At 40.5% G+C, this 19852-nt stretch overlaps 2 protein-coding genes across 2 annotated transcripts; both read right to left on the bottom strand.

Annotated features, from left to right (window-relative positions):
- Positions 1-10389: 10389 nt before the first annotated feature.
- LOC103723728 (SNW/SKI-interacting protein A-like) lies at positions 10390-13012 on the bottom strand. Its single transcript, XM_008814744.4, has 2 exons — positions 12873-13012; positions 10390-12520 (listed from the first exon to the last, which is right to left on the bottom strand). The coding sequence occupies exon 2, from the start codon at positions 12473-12475 to the stop codon at positions 10688-10690; it is 1788 nt and encodes a 595-aa protein (XP_008812966.3). The 5' UTR covers positions 12476-12520; positions 12873-13012; the 3' UTR covers positions 10390-10687.
- A 4264-nt stretch (positions 13013-17276) lies between these two features.
- LOC103723731 (serine/threonine-protein kinase-like protein At1g28390) lies at positions 17277-19098 on the bottom strand. Its single transcript, XM_008814748.4, has one exon. It carries the CDS (start codon positions 18617-18619, stop codon positions 17573-17575), a length of 1047 nt encoding a protein of 348 aa, XP_008812970.1. The 5' UTR covers positions 18620-19098; the 3' UTR covers positions 17277-17572.
- Between the last annotated feature and the right edge of the window lie 754 nt (positions 19099-19852).

Genomic DNA, 19852 nt, shown 5'->3' with positions numbered 1-19852 from the left:
AAAAAAAAAAAGGTGGTGCTCGGTTTGGTGTGGGTGTGGAACCAAAGTTGCATTCTTTCATGAACTGGTCTACTGAATAGGAGGGTAGGCAACTTTGTTAGAAATTGGAAGAATGAATTAAGGATGCGTTTGGTTCGTGACCGGAATCAGATCGGAATAGATTGGAATGAAAATTAGATGGGCCATATCCCTAATATATTTGGTTCGTGATTGGAATTGGAATTGGAATGGAATTTGAATACTAGAGAAAAAATAGAGATTGGGTTTTGGGGGATTGGCGCTGAGAGTGGCAATTTATGACCCAATCCGCCAATCCGACCCACGAACGACCCACTTGAAGTAGGTTTGGGTTTGACATAAATGTGTTTGGGTCGTAAATGATTCAACATGTCTATTAAATGAGTTGGGTTCAGGTTTAAACATTTGACTTGTTTAATCTGTTTTGATCCGTTTAATAATTGGGTGAAATTATGATCCAACCCGTTTAACCTATTTCAAAATCTACTTAACTTGTTTCTGCTTGTTTCTGACCTGCTTAACCCGATCTGCTTAACCTATTTAACATGTTTAAACCATTTAACCCGTTAAAAACTCGTTTAACCCTATTAATAAGTGGGTTATATAGGTCAAGTTGGGTTACCTGTTTAATAAAAAAAGTCAAATTTAGATTAAAAATTTTGACATGTTTAATAAACAGTTTGAATTTGGATCGATGAATTTTTAATCTAACTCGCATCCAACCCGACCTGACTTGATTGCTACTTCAAATTGGCCCATTCTTGTTCCATCCTTCCTCCTCTCAAACCAAACAGCTAAAATAGAAGTAGGAGAGGAGCGGTGGCCCGACAGTTTGATGGTTGCTGGATCTGGAGACTACATGTTTATCCGTACGTCGCACTATTCTTGTGGAAGGTAACATGGGGCTGTCTACCCACTAGGAGTGTTCTGGCGCGGCGGGGAGTGCGGATAGTTGCAGATTGTGGAGTATGTCCAGAGGTGGAGAAGTCCATCTATCATGTGCTAGTTGAGTGCCCGCGGGCCAGTCAGATCTGGAGGTGTGCGGGGCTCTCCTATGATACGGGGCAGAGGTGGTCGTCCATTGTTGAGTTCCTGCGCTTCCTGGAGGTCCCGGGGTCAGGGCCTGGGGTGGAGGAGAAAGGGACTCGTGTTGCCTACCTGGCCTACCATTCCTGGTTGGACAGGAATGCACGAGTCTTTGAGGGTCGCAGCACGCCCCCGTGGGCGGTGGTGGCCAGAGCATTACTGCATGCGAAGGAGTTCCTTAGCACTGATGTGAGTTCATCTATCGAGTTGGCCAGGGACATCTGGGGTATGCCTTCTGCTCTTGTAGCGTTCAGATATGTTTTCGTATCCTGGGTGCCCCCACCTCCTGGTTTCCTGAAGGTGAATTTTGATGGCAATAAGGCCACTGAAAGGAGAGGCGAAGGTGTAGGCTTCGTCATTCGAGATCATGATTCCATACTAGTGGCGACGGGGGACAACGGATTTTCGATTCGTCGGTGGTGTGTGTTGAGCTCCGAGCCGCCTGGGAGGGCATATTCTATGCGAGACGGACACTTAGTGCAGACCAGATTATCCTTGAGGGCGACTCGGCCACTGTGATTGACTGGATCAGGGGTCGGGGTCGTGCAGGTGAGGGCATGCTGCTGCTTCTGGACATTCGCAGACTCTTGCAGGCGTGTGACACCCATCAGGCTACACACGTCTTCAGGGAAGCGAATTGTGCAGCTGATTGGGACGTTTCCTATGCGGCTCACCATTCTGAAGGCTTTGTTTGGAGGGAGCGCGAGCATTGGCTCCAGCGTCCAATGGGTGCACCTGACTGTTGTTCTCCCAGTCCAGTTGGACTAAAAGTCACAAAAAATTTTTGGTGGGGAGCGTCGACTGAGGTCTCCCTAGTGACGGCATGTGCCACATAATAGCTTTTTAGTGAAAATCGAATTTTCTTCTTCTATTTAATTTCTTATCCCTAAAGAACACAGTGCCGGAGTCTCTTTCTGCTTTATTATTTTCAAATTTTGTTGGCCGTATCCACACCCGTAGGATGTGAGCCGCCGTTGTACCAAAAAAATAAATAAAATAGAAGTCACTTATTTCCATTTCCATTCTAGAGCCCAAACTTTTTCAACCAAACATGCTTTATGTTCAATGATTCTCTCTAGTCCATTTGGACCCTTACATACTAGACAGGAGTGGGATCAAGAGCTCAGACACAATGTTAACCATTAAGTTGTCGACAAGACTATCCCCATAAGAAGGTCCTATATGAATCGTATTATGCACCTGTTAGCATTAAAAAAGGATGGATGTGTCTTCTGTATCAGCACCCGATAATCTCATTTGTTTGGTAGAACTGCGTGTGCTTTATGATATATCTGGTTCTCGTAGCACTCGAATTTGAAGGTGCTAGCTGGGTTGCTGGTAAATTTTCAAAGTAATTCTACCATTTACTTGGGATAAAATCTTATTAAGCATGGTTAAGAATTTTTCGGATTCTATGGGCTGGCATGTCAAAATCAAATTATCTCAAATTTCAGAGATGCGAGATGAATCTAGTTCTGGATCTCTATCTTGGTTAGTAGTAAGCCAAGCAAGCTATGACTTAAAACAGGGAACCTAAGATCTTCAGCTTATGAAACATCTGTTCCCAAATCTGCAGTCCCTTCTATGGTAGTTGAAAGAATTTAAATTTATCTAAGTGAAACAAATACACACAGAGATTAAACCTAAAATTGAAAGGCAATTTCAGGTCTGGTATCATACTTAACTTTGTGCTGCTAAATCTGGCATGTGGGCTAAGGACTTTGATGCCAAGTTTGTGCAAATAATGCTTCTAAATTCAGCAAAAGATCTATGTCGCTGACTTTTTTAATTTATTCTCTTAGAGAAATTTTCTCTGAGCTTTATTTGCTGACAAGCAACCATCTAAGATATTTGAGTCGATTGATTACGAAAGAGTACCACGGCCAACATATAAAAGTTCTGTGCTTGAGTTTCAATGTCACAAGCACCAATCTCTTCAATCTTTTCAGAGAGGTAGTCAAACAAGCTGGTCAATATTTTCAATTGTTGTTATCCTATCGATCCACTGATTTCAAATCTTTTCAGATACTCTCATTGATGTCACCAGCCAATCAATGGTCAAAAGATGCCGGTAAAGCCATTATAATGGTCTCTGAACTCTACTGCACCAAATGAACTGATAATTGAGGATGTAGCTGATAAGCTTAGAATAAAGCCAATGAAACCAAGATGCTCTTTCATAGCATCTTGTGCATAAGAAATAGATTGCTAGAAAAAAAAATAAGACTCAATTTAGACCAGTTGGTCAAGATTTTTTTGAAATCAAATGCAAGGTGGGTATTCCATATTTTTCAAGAAAAAAGGTGGTGGTATTCCACCCTCTATAGGGAGAAGAACTAAAAAGCAGGACCAGAAACAAATACAGCTGAAAAAAAAAAAAAAAAAGATAGCAAGGGGCAAACACTAACTAGTGTGATTACATAAGATGAAAATTTCTTTTTCTCATGATGAGCTGTTCTTCCTGTAGAACTTCAGATAAAATTTCCCAATGATACTGAGCATTGACTACTTGTTGTGGAAGGGAGAATTTTTACCCACAACTATGAGAGACACATCCAGACAGTGAGAAAAATCGTATGACTTGATGTTTGATTTAAAAAGACACCAAAAAATTCAACATCTAGGTTCAGGATGTTCGCCACCTGAGCCATGCCTTTAGACATCATAGATGGAGGCGACTTTCCTTTCTTCTCTCTCACTCAAACATCCACCTCGCCTTTGATGCCAAAACTACTTGCTCTTATTTCCTCATCCCAATGATCTTTGCCCACATAGCCTATTTCCCTAGCCATTGCCTCTTCTCTACCTATCCACCGGCCTAGTTGTTTTCCTCCTCTGTTTCACTCTGCTTACATGTCCTTGGAGGTTTATGAGTGTGCAGCAATTTTCAAATACCACATCCCTTCCATGCAATCACCATCAATCGTCACAGCAAGCTCCAATCAAAGCCTGTTTAGCTCAAAAACTCACCGTAACTGGAAGCTTTAGACGTAGAGTAAAATGTCAAGTTTTGGCATCTTCTATGGAATCTCATCTATTCTCAGTGTAAGATACACGAGTACGCAAGCCTTAGACCAATCCAAGTCTCTCTTGCCTTTGTATTCATTACTTGAGTACGATGGCACCTCCAAGTCGCCCCATATTTGTTTTTCCACCTTTATATAGTATTTTATCTTTTGACTTAGATGGTACTATAGTATTTTATTCTTTGACTTAGATGGTAGTATGGTATTTTGTCCTTTGACTTAGATGGTAGTATGGTATTTTGTCCTTTGACTTAGATGGTAGTGCTCACGCGAGACTAGTGTGAGCTGCCAATGTATAAAAAAAAAATTGTAATGAGAGAGAGATAGACCCATTTTATAACTATTAATAATATTAGTGTTCTTGTCATTATTTTTGAGGTGCCATTATTACTAATTCTTTTTCTTGTTCACTTTTTTTTTAACATATACTTATTTACAAATTCTACTTGATGGAAAAAATATTTAGACACTTCAACCTCAAACCGGACCTTGACCTTGAATAAAAACCGAGATGAGCGACTTCAACCCTAGCCGACGAGCCGGCTAACCGAGGAGACAATCGATATGTACCGATAAGGACTGACAGTTCTGGCAACTGGCATCTGCATTTGGCACGCGGTCAGTACGCCGCCTATGCGAAATAATGTCTAGGACGTAAACATATGATTGGTCGTTGCTTGGCGACCGGTGCGCATCACATCAACCTAGGTAAATGATAAAATAGACTTTCCTATATAAAGGGGTGGTCCAAGGGGGCTCAAGTATGCAATATCATTCATAGAGAATTCGACTCTACTGAAAGCTTTTCTTTCTATATTGTTGTTTCTCTATTCTAATTTACACATCGGAAGGTTTTCACCGGAAACTCTCCAGCAAATAGACTTTTTGCATGCCATCCCCACACCTCGGCTAGTCGGTTCAACTCGATTCCTGCTAACTTTAGGGTCATCTGAGCTAGGCTCCGATCTCAATTCAGATTCAACAGCAATACTGCTAATAATTAATCTTCAATCATCTGTTTCTATTCCACAAACTCCTTCATAGGACCAATTCCATAGGAGTCTTCAGTTTCTAGAAGAGTTTCCGTTGAAGAAGAGTATTTTTTCAAGTAAAGTTTAAACATTGCTAACGATGCAATATTTACATCCAAACTCATTCTCTTCCATTATTGACTCTAGTTTCAAGCGTACACAGATTGAGCATAATTAAGCAGATAACAATTGCAAAACATTAATGGGGCACACCTTTATATCATGTATCAACAAGACCTCTTATGTGAATGACATGAAAGTTGGATCAAGAAATATGACTCCACCTCGTGTAGACCAAGAATATTAACAGAATGTTATGCTGTTAAGCGAACGTGGAAGCCATATTCTCTAAGTTTCTGTCATATCCTAGCTAATTCCAACCATTTATGTAAGCTACGTTAGACTAAACTGGTTGGAAATCAATCAAATAGTATAAAAAATACAAATATGCAAGATATACAAAGATATGAAACAATCGAATTCCCTTTACGCATTTTTTGTGCTTTGGATATCATGGAAGCAAATATAATGATATGCCTTTTGGCAATAGTTCATGATTTATAATTATTTTTGGGTTATACCTATATGTCAATTTTATTAGACATATAGGTAATTTACCTCATCTCCAAGCAAAAGGCGAATTGATAATTTTACCAATTCACCCTAGGAATATGTGTAAGTGATCCAGGGAATCTTTCCAATATTAATTTACTTTTGAATCATATATTTTCTTGAGAGAGAAGGTAAAACAGATACCTCTAAGGACGTAGTATTTGTTTTCATACGCCGAGTTGCCGAATAAAGGTAATTTAAAATTATTATTTCTTGACAGAAATATCCTCACTTATATTATATTAATACTATATTAATTATATTATATAATTAATACTAACTATATTAATATCATATTAATATTTATAAATATATTAAAATATTGATTAATAAGATTTATAAATAATAATATATTTAATATATGAATATATATTAATAAATAAATCATAGGATTTATTAACAACAATATATTTACTGATGTACCAAAGCATGCTAAAGTTTATTTATAATAAGAAATGCATTTCTTAGTATATGTATAATTAATTAAAAGATATTTATTAATTTATGCAAATATATTTTAATATTTGCCAATATTCACAGCATTTATGTAAGCAGACTATAAATGGCCAACAAATTAGGGCTGAAACAAGATTGGATATTAATCGGATGTAAAAAAAAATCATATCTATATTTATTTTAAATAATTCGAATAATTAAACTTTATGATTATAAAATTAAAGATATTACTAAGTAGATAGTAAATTAAGTTAATAACATATCAAAATGCTCACATATCCAAATAGAATCAGATATTCGAATATGGATCAGGAAGTTGTCTATCAATATCCATATCCATTTTTTTAATAGATATTAGTCAGATGCTCAAATTTTCATTATATCTGAATAATTTTGGATATGAAAATATATCTGGTCTGATATTATCTTGCGCACTCTCGCTCCTACAACAAATAGACTGAGAAAAAATATTATTATTTTTTGAATTATTTATTCAAGAGAATTTGGCAATATTTTTATATAAGATTACTTCTAGCCAAATATAGTAAACTTTTTTCAATTCTATTTTTGGAGTAATTTTTCCATCAACCAAATTTTGTAAAATTTATTTTCCTCTGCAATAATTTTTTAAGATAAACGATTTTCACGAAATGTTAGATTATCCTATAATATGATATACCCCAACCAAACCAACCCTCAGGTTCTTGTAACAGGACTTACATAGTTTCTCTAATCAAAACCCGCCATCCTTAGAACTAGCTGGTCCATTTGGCAAGAAGGAAAGAAAGAAAGAAAGAAAGGACCAACAAGAGCTTCCCTCACAAAAGCCTCCAAAGAACAGCACAGCTAGCTCAGAGCATTGAGGCTCTTTGATGAATGATCTTTTTTTCTACTGTCTAAGAAGCATGCACCGGCACCATGCGCCTCCAAGCTCTCCCACGTCGATAACTGCTTGATGCCATGTCTCCATTTACATCTATTCTCTAGTGAGAACATTTTGTTACTTTTACCTTGAGCCTCTTTCTTTTTTTTTTTCTTTTTTTTTTTGGCACTAAAAACAGACATTTCATACATTACGAGTACGAATACATCCAATAAAATTGAAATACAAAATATCCCAAAGTGCTCCGAGCACCTTGAGCTCCTCTGTACGGTAATATCATCAATCTCTCTATCCTCTTCACCATCTTAATGAAGCCGGTGGAAGCTTTGATCCACTGTTACACACACACACACACACACACACACAAAAAAAAAAAAAAAAAAAGGAAAACACACTTTCCACCGAGAGCATCTTCCAGCAATTGATTCGTTCTTAAACCCAATAATAATCTAAACCTATTGGGCGCAATTTATGCAATGTTGCAGCCGAATCCAACATTTTATTGCCGTAAAATTTCAATCTGCTCAAAATCTGTCTTTTGGATTATTAAAATTGATCATCCACTGTACTTCTAAAAAGTGATGAATTATCATCTAAAGAAGTATCTATTTCTGTCAGGCAGCAGTTATAAATTATGGTGAGCTATATCTCGATGGTTGTTAAATAATGATCGGTATCAGTGTAACGATCGGCTTGATAATTAAACATAAGAAGCTTGAGTAATGGTAGGATTCAGTTGGATCAAATCAACAGAAATCTATAGGTTCACATGCCCATCAGATCCAAGATTTAAACAATGAGATGTTTAATAGGTTTTACTTAACTATATTAAACAATTTTTGATCGGGTAAGTGAAAACAATTTTATGAATTTGCGTACTGTCAAGTGTTCATAAATGTCTATAGAATCCAAATTTAGAGGTCCACAATCTGAGAGGCTGAGAGACAGATCAGACCATCGGATCAACCCAAGATTTGAACAATGGGAAATCTGATTGGTCTTCTTTAACTCGATTAAATAGTTTTTGAGCAGATAAGTAAGACTGATTTTATGAATTCAAGAATTTTCCGGCGCTAAAATGGTGGCCCAAAATCTAGATTCAGAGGTCTGGAATCTATAAGGTGTAGTAACAAATCAGACCGCTGGATTCCTAAAAAACGGAACTGCTGAGGTGGTTTTCCATGATCTTTTAAGTCTATTTTATGGAAGTTGGTTAGATTGCCGGATTATGGCTGTCAAATAAACATGTGTCTCTGGTCCCTGCAAATTTGCACCTCAATTTTTTTTTTCTTGCGTTCTTCATTTGCAGATTTGATCCAATCATTAAACAGAGCTCCTGCTTAAAACCTCCATGATCACATGTTCCTAACAGAGCTTCCTCTTAGGATCATGGATCTTGTGATATAATTTCCATGGAATCAAAATAATCACAAGATTATGAGGATTTGTTCAAGAGTCCTCCTATTGAGGGAAGGACTCAAGATTATGATGATTTGTTCAACTTACGCATGCATGAGTCTGAAAATATAGTTCAAATAAAATCCATATAGGAATCAAAGTGTGAACCCTGAAGCATGAGTTCGACAATGGGATCGGCGCCATCAGATTTCATGTTTCAAATTGCCCAAAAAATGTTGACTGCATCTCCTCCATTGCCGAAATAAAACTAACATCATCTTGTTAAAATAAACACAGAATTTAAGTAGCATACCCGAAAATGTGTATGATGAAACACTCAAGAGTAATGAGAGACTCCACCATCCTCAAGAACATCCAGTGGAAAACAACTGCCGAACCAAATGCACCAACAATAGCAAACATTCTATAGCTTCTACATTACAACTAGGTAGAGAGATAATATTTGAGAATGATAATCAAGTCCAATAACAACTCGCTCACCAATTGCGATAACTTAACATTTTGAACAGAAGTGGATTGATGATGGTGAATTCAGACATGCTAGGTAATTAATTGCAGAGAAGACAGTGAGAGACATGGAGGGAAGAAAAATAACAGGAACCGGAACGAACAAGCGGGAGGGCAAATCATCCTCTTATTTCATATGACCTCGTTAGTCAACCTCTCAAATAGTTATGATGGGATACAAAGTGTAAATTCCTAACAGCTTCTCAGAAATCTTAGATGCAAATATAGCATAAAAAAGTTTTAAAGCTGATATTCAGTAACTTATATGGATTCCAAAACACTGACATGAATTTTGGGTCCATGTGTCTGGGGTTTAAGAAGAAGATTCAACTAAACACAGATTACCCAAAAGGAAGAACTTCAGAATTACTAAATCTGACGATGCTTCTTTTGACTTGATTAGACCACTACAGAAATTTTTCAGTCTGTGATTTCCTTGCTCTATCCCTTACACATTTAGACAATGTCTTCAAATTCACTCAACTGCATAAGAAAATGATGTCACCATACAATAGTGCTCCCATCAGCAATGATTCACTGCAGTTAAACTTTTAATGCCACTCTCAGGAGGATCCAATCAAGCATGATAAATCCATCTGATGGATCAATAATGCAATTTAAGGCCAGGAGAGCATGTGTAATAAATAGGAAGTGGAATCGGCTGCAGAGAATCCAAGACAGCTCAATTGAAGAACTTAAATTGGCATTCATCTTATGCACAGATTAACTCCCTCTTCAGTAAGACATATACTGTTGGCAAAAAATGGGGAGAAAAACAAATGCACTTTCTGAGAGCTCTGGGAAAAGATAAATATCAGGGATCGGTACATAGTGTGAAAACCCAGGACAGCATAATTTAAACATAGGTACATAAAAACAACCAACCTGCGAGCATTTCCAAAAGACCAGCCCAGAAAGATGTTCGATTATAAATAACATGTCAGTATCCGAATGCAGCAATAACATTTCATGGTCTCGCAGAAAAATGTGGATTCCAGCATATATTGCAGGATGTAGATAATAGACTAGAAACACAAGTAAGAACTGGGTTAATGGAAACCAAAATAGGAAATAACTGACATTAAAGCTGCTTCAAGATGCAGCAAATGAGAACGTGAGGAGGGAACCAACACAAAAGATGTTTGGAGACATGCTTCTATTTTCTAGAAAAAGAAAGGAATAAGTTAACCAAAGCTCTAGTGATCTATGGTAACGATTCTCGTGTTCAATTTAGATTTACATCTATTTCGATGGGCACTTTCTCAAAACTGTGGAAGAAGCTATATTAGTTTCCGCAAGGCTCTCTCTTCTTCTCTTACAGTAGATCAATAAAGGAAAATCTTTCTTAAGATGCTAACAAACAGAAAATCTTACTGCATAAAAACAAAAGAGAAGTTGACAGCACATGTAGTTTTCAGTCATGAACAAGTAATACATCAATTGTTCAAAGACCATGGTCTTATCAGAGAAAGCTACAACAGCTCAAACATTTAGAAGAGTTTCAACCATTCGGACATAACAACTGTAGAAAGGCTAGATGCTGTTCCAAAACAAATCATGGACCTGAGAATTGGAAGCTTACCTTCAGTATTGGAATTTTATCATAAGAATCAGGTGCTTCAGAAGTATATCCGAACCTGGTCCAGTTCTCAACGTCCTCTTTCAAATGCAATGCGAGTCCTTCCAGATCCTCCTCCCTCATAGTCATCTCTCAGTGAAGACCCTGCGCTTGCTTTCATGGTTCCTCCACCACCAATCTTTTCCATTGCCTTCTTACCCTTCTTCACCTCTGTCAAGAACTGATCCAACCCGAAGGGATCATTCTCTTCTGGCTTTTCAAATTCTACTGGTCTCTCTCTCTTGCTACCAGATGGCCTCTCAGAGGCACCGGTGAAAGCCTTGTCGGGCTTGAACCTATCAGTCTTCATAATCTTCTCCAGCTGCTCATCAGCACCTCCGTACATATCTGCATCAGCATCCTTCTTAGGCCTGTAGAGTGTAGAAAGTGTAGGCTGAGCCGTAAAAAGACCCTTATCATATATGTTGTACTGGTCATCAGTAGCAAACCCAGACTCCATTCCCTTGTCCTGGTTAAACAGCCGCTGGTCATACATAACCTCCCCAGGACGTCCAGCTCCAGTGCTCGCCATACCAAGAGCAACCTTTTCGCTAATATCTCGGTCCCTGTCTCTCGTGATCTTACTCTTCTTCCCCATTGCAGCTTCCTTAGCTTCCAACCTTCTCTCCCTCTCCCTCTCACGCCTCCGTTCCTCACGAATCTTATCACGCTGCAGCCGCTCTTCCCTGTCCTCCCTCAACTCCTTCCGCTGCTCGTGGGACTCCATTCTCATGTCATCATCAAGCATATTTCTATCTGCAGGTAGAGGGGCAGAAGGCGCTGGAGCGATGCCAGTCCTCTCCGACCGTGCCTTCTGAGCCAGCGCACGCAGCTCCTGCTCCTTTCTATCTTTCTCCTTCAGCATCAACTCCTTCTGAATCTTCGATCTCATCGCAACGGCCTCTCTAGCCTTCTGCTCTGCCACATACAAAGCTTCTGAGAGCTTCGCAAAATTATCATTGATCTGCACCTCTTGAAGACCCCTTCCATCAGCAGCCAGACGCTTGTCCAAGGGGATTGTGTAACCTTTTGGGTTCTTCCAATTCGAGATGCAAGGTGGAATCTTCCAGTCTTGCTGGTCCTTCACGGTGACTGGGCGTGGCGGGGAATGCATGACGGGCACCGGTGGGGAACCAGATGCTTTTGGGACCCTCTTGTGCTTGAACTTAGGGGGCTCAAGAGGGTCCACGGGCGTCTCAACCATCCGAATGATCCTCTCCTTCGCCCCTGAATTGAATGCTGCAGACTGCTGTGAGGGCTTGTACTTGATAAACTTCGATTCTGACGATTGGGTAGGGACATTCTTCGGCTGTGCAGCGCTCAACCTAACATTAACAATCTTCTCTAAAGCAGCCTTCGTCCGCTCAGCAGTCTCCTCAATCTCCTTCTCCAGCTCTTCTTCATGCTTCTCCTCTTCGGACACCACCTTCGGGACAAGGTCTTTATGCTGGGAGTACACAATCTTTGAGGCATTCTCGTTCTGCTTCACGATTGCATCGAATGCGACATTTCCCTGGGAATCAACGGTGAGGGGAAGGATCTTGGAGCCAGGCTTCTCATCCTTCCTGCCCATGCCAAGTGGGTACTGGGCGACATGGACCTCAGGAAAGGCACCCCCATCGCCGAAGTCCTCCGGTTTCCGGGGGACGAAGCCAGAGCGCTTCCCATAGGGCGGGACCGGAGTAGGCTTGACAGCGGAGGACCGGGAGGCGTCCGAGGAGGAGCTGTACCTATCCTTGAACCAAGAGTCCTTCGAGTGGTCATAGAAGGAGGCGCCGGTAGATTTTGCCGGGGGAAGGAGTTCCTTGAGAGCCGCCATGAGGAGGATTGGATCTCAGGATAAAATAACCCAATTCCCTGATATCTGAGGAGTGGAAATAGCCACAGAAATAGATCAATTTCTCACCAAAAAAAATCAACCATCATAAAAAAAAAGGGGGTCAGAAGAAATCTCAACATACAAACAAAAAACCCTAATTCTGGAAGAATGTTTCCCGTCAAAAGAAAATCGAACAAACTGGATAATTATCAAACAAATTAACAAAAGAAAACAATATCTCCATCTAAAACATCGAAGACAAACGTAAAAAACGAGTTTTTTTTCCAAATTTCCCAAAAGAAGAACCACAGAACAGGGGATCGTGTAGAACAATGAAATTAATTGCAAAATCCACGAAAAGAAACAGAAGAAAAACCATGGGGCGGAGTCTACAAACCTCGAATCGGAGAAAGACTCTGAAATCCGTCTAAGATCCCGCTGATGCTGCTCGAATTGAAAAGAGGAGGAGGACCGAAGCTAGGGCTGAGGTTAGAGTCCGGCTTTAGAGGCGTGTCGGGAATAGAGAGTTGGGGGCGAATCGAGTCGTCCACCGATATTTTATATAATAAGAATTAAAACAGAGAACGATAAAACCACTCAACTTTTTTAATATTTACTCGATTTACCGGCAATAGCGGGTTGCCAACCAGCATTCAGCTTCTCTTCAACCCGGTCACTGGCTGTTTAGTTCGTTAAAGGGAGTCATTTTATCATACCCCAGAAATTGCCGCCGACTTGCTAAGTTGCTAGTGCGCATCTGGAACGAGGTTTTGTCAAACTTTGTGTGCGCTCTAACCCTATTTTGCAAGATTTTGGAAAAACAGGAAGTATTTTTTGGCCTCCAAATAATATTTTTAAATAATATAGTAACATTCCATAAAAATTTTGAGAAGTTTTTTTAAATTTTACCATAAAATTCTTTTATACTCTAAAAATATTTTTATATTATATTTTACTTTACAAGGCTATATATCGTCCTTGCTTGTTATCTTGTCGTATCAAAAATAATTTCTAAATTTTGTCATCCAACGCAAATTAAAATTACACATTATTTTAAAAATATAATCATCAAATAGTAAACAATTTTTTTAAAAAAATTTACTCCTTAAAACCCTACTTCTAAAAACTTCCAAAACTATAGTAATTCTAAGCAGGATCTTAGTAGTGTTGGTTGGGCCAGCTTAGTTGTTGTTCCAATCAAATCTAAATTATGAGTTGGGCTTAAGTGAAAACAACTCAAATTTCACCATAATCAAAATATGATATAGTGGAAGCCCTGTTCCTGCATTTCCTATTATATCTTTAGACATGTTGGATCTTGGCATGCATATTATTCACAAAATTTATTAAGAAAAGGGGCATACAATAGATGAGTAACTATGCCATCATCAATTGGTATTTCAAACAACTTCAATCAAGTTCATTGTCTATTATTTTTTTTTTCCTTGACTTGTATTTAGTTAACTTCTGAATTCTCCAAAGAGAAGCACTAAGCCCACTTTGTGTAACCCGGCTAAATCATTTATACGTTCTATCAAAGCTTATGCTAATCGAATGTACAAATATAGCATGCTACTCATGCCAAGCAACCATATTTTGTATTTCATGGAGACGATGTTGTATAATTTTTTTGTTGATTCTTATCTTAAGCTTAATCAAGGCCATTTCAAGCAAGTTAAGCCTAGTTCTTGTTTCACTCAATTCCTCGTTATGTGAAACTTGAACTTCTTACAAAGTGCTAGCGTTGTCGCACAATATTTGCAAAGAGGCTACCAGATGAAAAGTTTTACCCTACCAAGCAATGTAATATCAATGATCAAATGACAAATATATTTTTGATGAAAAATCAGAGATCGATTATGAATACTTTGGTGATGTTACATGTTTTGATATAATATATACAATGAACGGGTATGAAATGCCATAGGTAGCATTTGTTGGGATGAATCATCATAAATATATAGTCATTTTTGGTAGGTAATACTATATAATAAAATTATAAAAACTTTCAAATGAGGCAAAAAATGAAAAAGGCACCACAAGCTTTTCTAAAAGATCAAGATACTACAATGATGGCTGCCATTGAAGAAGTTTGGCCGAACACAAACCCTAGATTCTGTAAACGGCATATGTGTCAAAATGTGGCTAAAAATCTAAGTCATGTGATGCAATCTTCTTCTTAGTTCAAAACTAATTTTGGTAAATGTGTTCATGACTACAAGGATGAATGCTTATCAGCATGAGATGAGAGTAGAAGGGGCAGATGAGATCATCTTGCATGGTTGATTAGAGAATAGAAGGAGCCAATAGAAAAGATTTCGAAGGTTTGAACACCTAAAGAGTGTTTGGACCAGAGTTAGGAGCCAACAAACTCAGCAACTCCACAAGATCTCTCCACTCCTCTTCCCACGACAAAGGCTTGCCCACTGCCACCATCCGCTTTCTTTTCCTTCTACTCCAAAAAATTGCCCATTGGACACATAGATAAGCTCTTATGCCTTGGAGCTGAGAAAAAGACACCCTTGACTAAAATTATCAAGCCAAATATTGTCCAAAATTTGATAGCCTTCGCTTCTCCAGGCTCTGCACCACAAAGGATCAAAGGCTTTAATCCCTCCGTAATGGAGAAAGAGTGATCATCGATCTCTTACTTTGGGTCCAAACTTCCTTTGCTTATTATAGGAGTTTCTCACAAGTCCTCCAAGAGCGCTGTCCTCCATGTAAAATCTCCAGCACGAGTTAATAAGACCAAGTTCAAATCCTCCAGATTTCCTACTCTTAACCAGGTTTTGCTCTTCGATCTACACAAGACTTCCTAAGCAAGCAAGCTATTACAGTTGTCAGAATCATAATCAATCTCGCATATTATAGTATATATAATATTGGATATCACAACTATCACATATTGCATACACAATTTGGGTATATCAGCTCAGATCAATCTTCAAAGATCATGGGATCTGATTGTCATATTCAAATTTAGTATTGTACCAAATTATAGAATTTTGCTATTGTATTATACTCTATCCGGTTCCTAATATCTTTTTTATTATTATGAGATTTTATTGTTTTATTATACTATATCCGGAGGCTCAACTTGTATATAAAGCACACCAGTGTCACAGAACAAACAATTCAAATTTTATTTCCAATACAAATTTATCACAATCAATTAAAACTTGATATGCTTGCTCTGCTTTTCTAGAGAAAACCATATCAAATTTTATCAATTCTTTGAACACCTAGCAAACCACGAAACTTGACCCAATTTATGCAAGAAAATCAAAATGCAAGTTTATTCATGGCATGCCTAGCCGTGGAGAAAGCATGACACTTGGCTATAGGTTGTCCTAGCATTGAACACTAAGTGTTATTTGATACAATCCTGACAACCAAATTGTTTGGGGTGCTAAGCAATAACCTGCAAATGACATTTTTTTTTATTTTGGAAAATAAATCGACACTTAGGCATTAATAGATGGTTTTTTATTTTTTATTTTTTTGCGTAAAAAGTAGTTATGGATGCTCAATAGGGGCAATGGCAATCCTCTATGTTTTGTTGAGTTTTAGACTAATAATATATTTAAGCGTAATTGGATAGCAGATTTGACCTGATCAAAAAGAAAGGAAATAAATTCATCCTGTTTTGTCAAATTTTCTATCTCATATGTACCTAAAAGAAGAAATTAATAGATTTCAAAAAACCAAACACACATACACACACGCACATTTCAAAAGAAAAATTGGGGGCATGTTACTTGCTTGGCTCTTAAAGATTGTATTTTGCACACACATACACCAACCTATACCATCTTCTATAGTAGTTTCGATCTATTACCATGGATTTTTCATGATGGATTTGCAATAGTTTCTTTTACTGAAAAATTTACGTACAAAAAGTTGTTAATTCACCATAAACTATAATTTTATAGTGATATTAGATATCAAGATCCAAGTTCCCTAGAAAACATTGGTATTTCATTTTTTTATAAAAGATTAAGATGATAACCTCATTTTGGGTTTAGGTGGGATCGAAGGGCATATTCTCTATGGTGTATTCATGTTCTCTATTTTTGAGAACCCTTCATGGATGATCCAAAGATGCACCATTATGTCGCAGATGTAATTTTTTTTTATTTGGTACAACGGCTGCTCACACAACTCTAGTGTGAGTATAGCCATAAAAGTCTAGAGAGAGGATGTGACACAAAAGTAGGGAGTAGCTATATAACAGGTCTATAGGACTTCTTTTGAGTATTGAGCAATAAAGAAAACGACCCAGTCCGTAATTCTGTTCATCTTTCAAAACACATGCACGGCTTGAAAAGAACCGCAACCTTTTACTATTCTGCAAATATCACTGAGGGTGTATGTCCCTTGTAGATCCTCATTCAAAATCCATTCAACAACCGTGGCTGAATATCCTTCAAAAGAGACGTAATTTGTCTCTAGTACCCATCTGGCCATCTTGCATTGGTGATGTCGTTTCATGCTGCTCTGAATTCCGCTTCTGTAGCTATCATGCAGATGCAATTTTCCCCCTGGTTCCCTTTCCCAATTTTACGATGGACATGATGTTCTTAAAGAATAAGATAGACGGCCACCCTGTTTCAAAAACTTTAAGCAAGAGCCTTCAGGATGGCAGATAAACAAGTCTGACCAATCCTTATCCGGGTGTGATGAAATCCGACGTGGGACCCGAGAAAAATCGGGTAGTCGGTGGTTTCCGGTCCCTTGTCTCCTTGGTGGGTCCAACCACTGCCAAAGTGAAACCCACGATACATCCATTACGGCATTACCATTCAGGATAACTAATCCTCACATATCCCAGATTATCATATACAAACTCTCGACAGCCAATTCATCACGTTACGCATACGCAAAAGAAAATGACAGCATAAAATAATAAATATATCATCTAACCCTCAGTTGATCCTCTGTCTCAGTTCAAACAGCGATACATTCTCTTGCGACGCGTGACAGCGTGGGGGCGATTATCAGCAACAGATATTGACACGCTGGAAGAAGTAACTGTTTGCTGTTTGAAGTGGCACAGCGCTGATGTAAGAGTGGCACAATTAAACGATTTATATCGTATTAAACAAAAGGAGAGCGGCAGGCGCACGGCTGAGTCGCCGCGACGTCGGACACTTTCCCATTTCTCGCACGACCGAGCACCCATCTCACCAACCGCCGCCACGCTGGCGGCGGCTTCGATCGGACCCTCCGCTCCGCCTCCCGGAGGCACTCCAACACCTCCTCCATGGATGGCCTTTCCTCTGGCGCTGGCGCTATGCATCTCGTTGCCAGCACTGCTACGTCTCTCGCTGCTTCCTCCTCGAGGCCCTCCGCTGGCCGCGCCCGCGGATCCCACAGCTCCGCGAAACGCCCCGCCAGGACGAGCGGCGCCGCCCAGTCCTCCAGAGACGGCGGGCTGTACTCGACGTCGATGGCGCGGCGGCCGGTGAGGATCTCGAGGAGGACGACGCCGAAGCTATAGACGTCGGTGGCGGTGGAGAGATCGGTGGGGCGGAGGTAGGAGGGGTCGAGGTAGCCGATGGTGCCGGCAGGGGGAAGAGCTTGGGGGGGCGGGAGGCGGATGGCGAGGCTGAAGTCGGCGAGGCGGGCGCGGCCGTTGGCGTCGAGAAGGAGGTTGGAGGGCTTGACGTCGCGGTGGGCGACAGGGGGTTGGAGGGCGTGGAGGGCGGCAAGAGACGCGGCGGCGTGGAGGGCGAGGCGGAGGCGGCGGGGCCAGGGGGGAGTGGAGCGGAGGGGGTGGTGGAGGAGGTCGTGGAGGGAGCCGAGGGGCATGAGGTCGACAACGGCGATGCGTGGGGTGGGGCCGGCGGCGGGGGTGGCGCCGAGGAGGTTGACGAGGAGGGGGGAGCGGGGAAGGGAGGAGAGGAGGGCGATCTCGGCGTCGAAGGTGGAGTAGTCATCGTCGGAGGGGACCTTGGCGGCGGCGAGGAGGCGGCCACCGTCGAGGGAGGCGAGGAAGACGGAGCCGTGGCTGCCGCGGCCGAGGAGGGAGGAGGGGGAGAAACCGGCGGTGGCGGTTTCCAGCTCCTCGTGCCGGAATATTCGGAGCTTGTTCGAGGTGGTCGCTGGAGCTGTGGTGTCCTTGCCGCAGGAGAAGAGACCCATGAGAGAGAGAGAGAGAGAGAGAGAGAGAGGAGGAGGAGGAGGTGGGGGTTAGTTGGGTTTTGAGTTGTTGAGAGCTGAAGTAATCTGAGGCTTGGTGGAGAGAGATTTGGTTTGAGTTTATAATGAAGGGATGTTTTCCCCAAGATTGAAGGCAGGGAATGCGCGACCGACGAGGAAGTTGGAGTATTACCAGAACCCAACCAAGTGGAGGAATGGGTAGAGACCGGCATTTTCTATGAGAAATATATATATTGCTGTATGGGAGACAGATCGTGACTCGTGAGTTGGTGCATGTGCTTGCTTGCTGGTATTCCGGGCCCTCTATATCACAACCACCCTCACACCAACACCAAAATATAGGATTAATGTCTAAGTAATCTTTCCATCAGAAAAAAAAAATTATTAAAGGTGTAATAAATCTTTAAGGTGCCAATAGTTTTGGAGCCGCTAGTTTTTGATTTGAAAGAATTGCTCATTGTATCAAAAAAAAAAAAAAAAAAAAAAATTGCTCATGAGATTTGGTTCCACGGTTGCTCTTTTTTTTGATTTTATGTGGTTTTTTTTTTGATAAATCGAAGGCTCACACACAACGGGTATGAGTACAGCCCGAAGAGTCAGACAGCAAAATACAATGCAAGGGAGATAAAACAGATACGTGGTTCTCCCTTATAAAGTCTCCAGAGTTATGACCCGCATATGATGCAACCCGATTCGCCGCACTGTTGGACTCTCTGAATACATGGGTTACCTGGAAGGCGTCGCATTCATCGAGTAGTCGACGAATATCATGGAGCAGCCACATCCCCCTGACAGCACTTCCGGGACCTTGAATCTCCTCAATCACCATCGCGGAATCCCCCTCAAAAATAATGCAATCCGCCCCCAGCATTCATCTCGCATAGGAGACACTCTTTCAGGCAGCTCTGACCTCGGTACCTGTGATAGATTGATCGAAGATCCACCGACCCCCAGCAGCCTCTCAGGTGCCCACCTCGATCCTCAAAAACTCAAGCATTCCTGTCTAGCTAACAGTGGTAAGCTAGATAAGCAACCTGAATTTTCTGCTTCATAGGTCCAGATCTCCGAAAGGGCTCATCCAAAAAAGTCAAAAAGTCCCCCGTCGATGTCCATTCCCGGCACAATCCCACTGAGGCCGAAACACACTCCCAGATAAGAGCAGCCCGCTGACAGCCGAAAAGGACATGGTGGATAGTCTCCTCCACCTCCTGACAG

This window comes from Phoenix dactylifera, chromosome 15, assembly GCF_009389715.1.
Source record: "Phoenix dactylifera cultivar Barhee BC4 chromosome 15, palm_55x_up_171113_PBpolish2nd_filt_p, whole genome shotgun sequence".
NCBI lineage: Eukaryota > Viridiplantae > Streptophyta > Magnoliopsida > Arecales > Arecaceae > Phoenix > Phoenix dactylifera.
The sequence above is the reverse complement of the archived record's forward strand: the minus strand, read 5'-3'. Positions and strand labels throughout refer to the sequence as shown.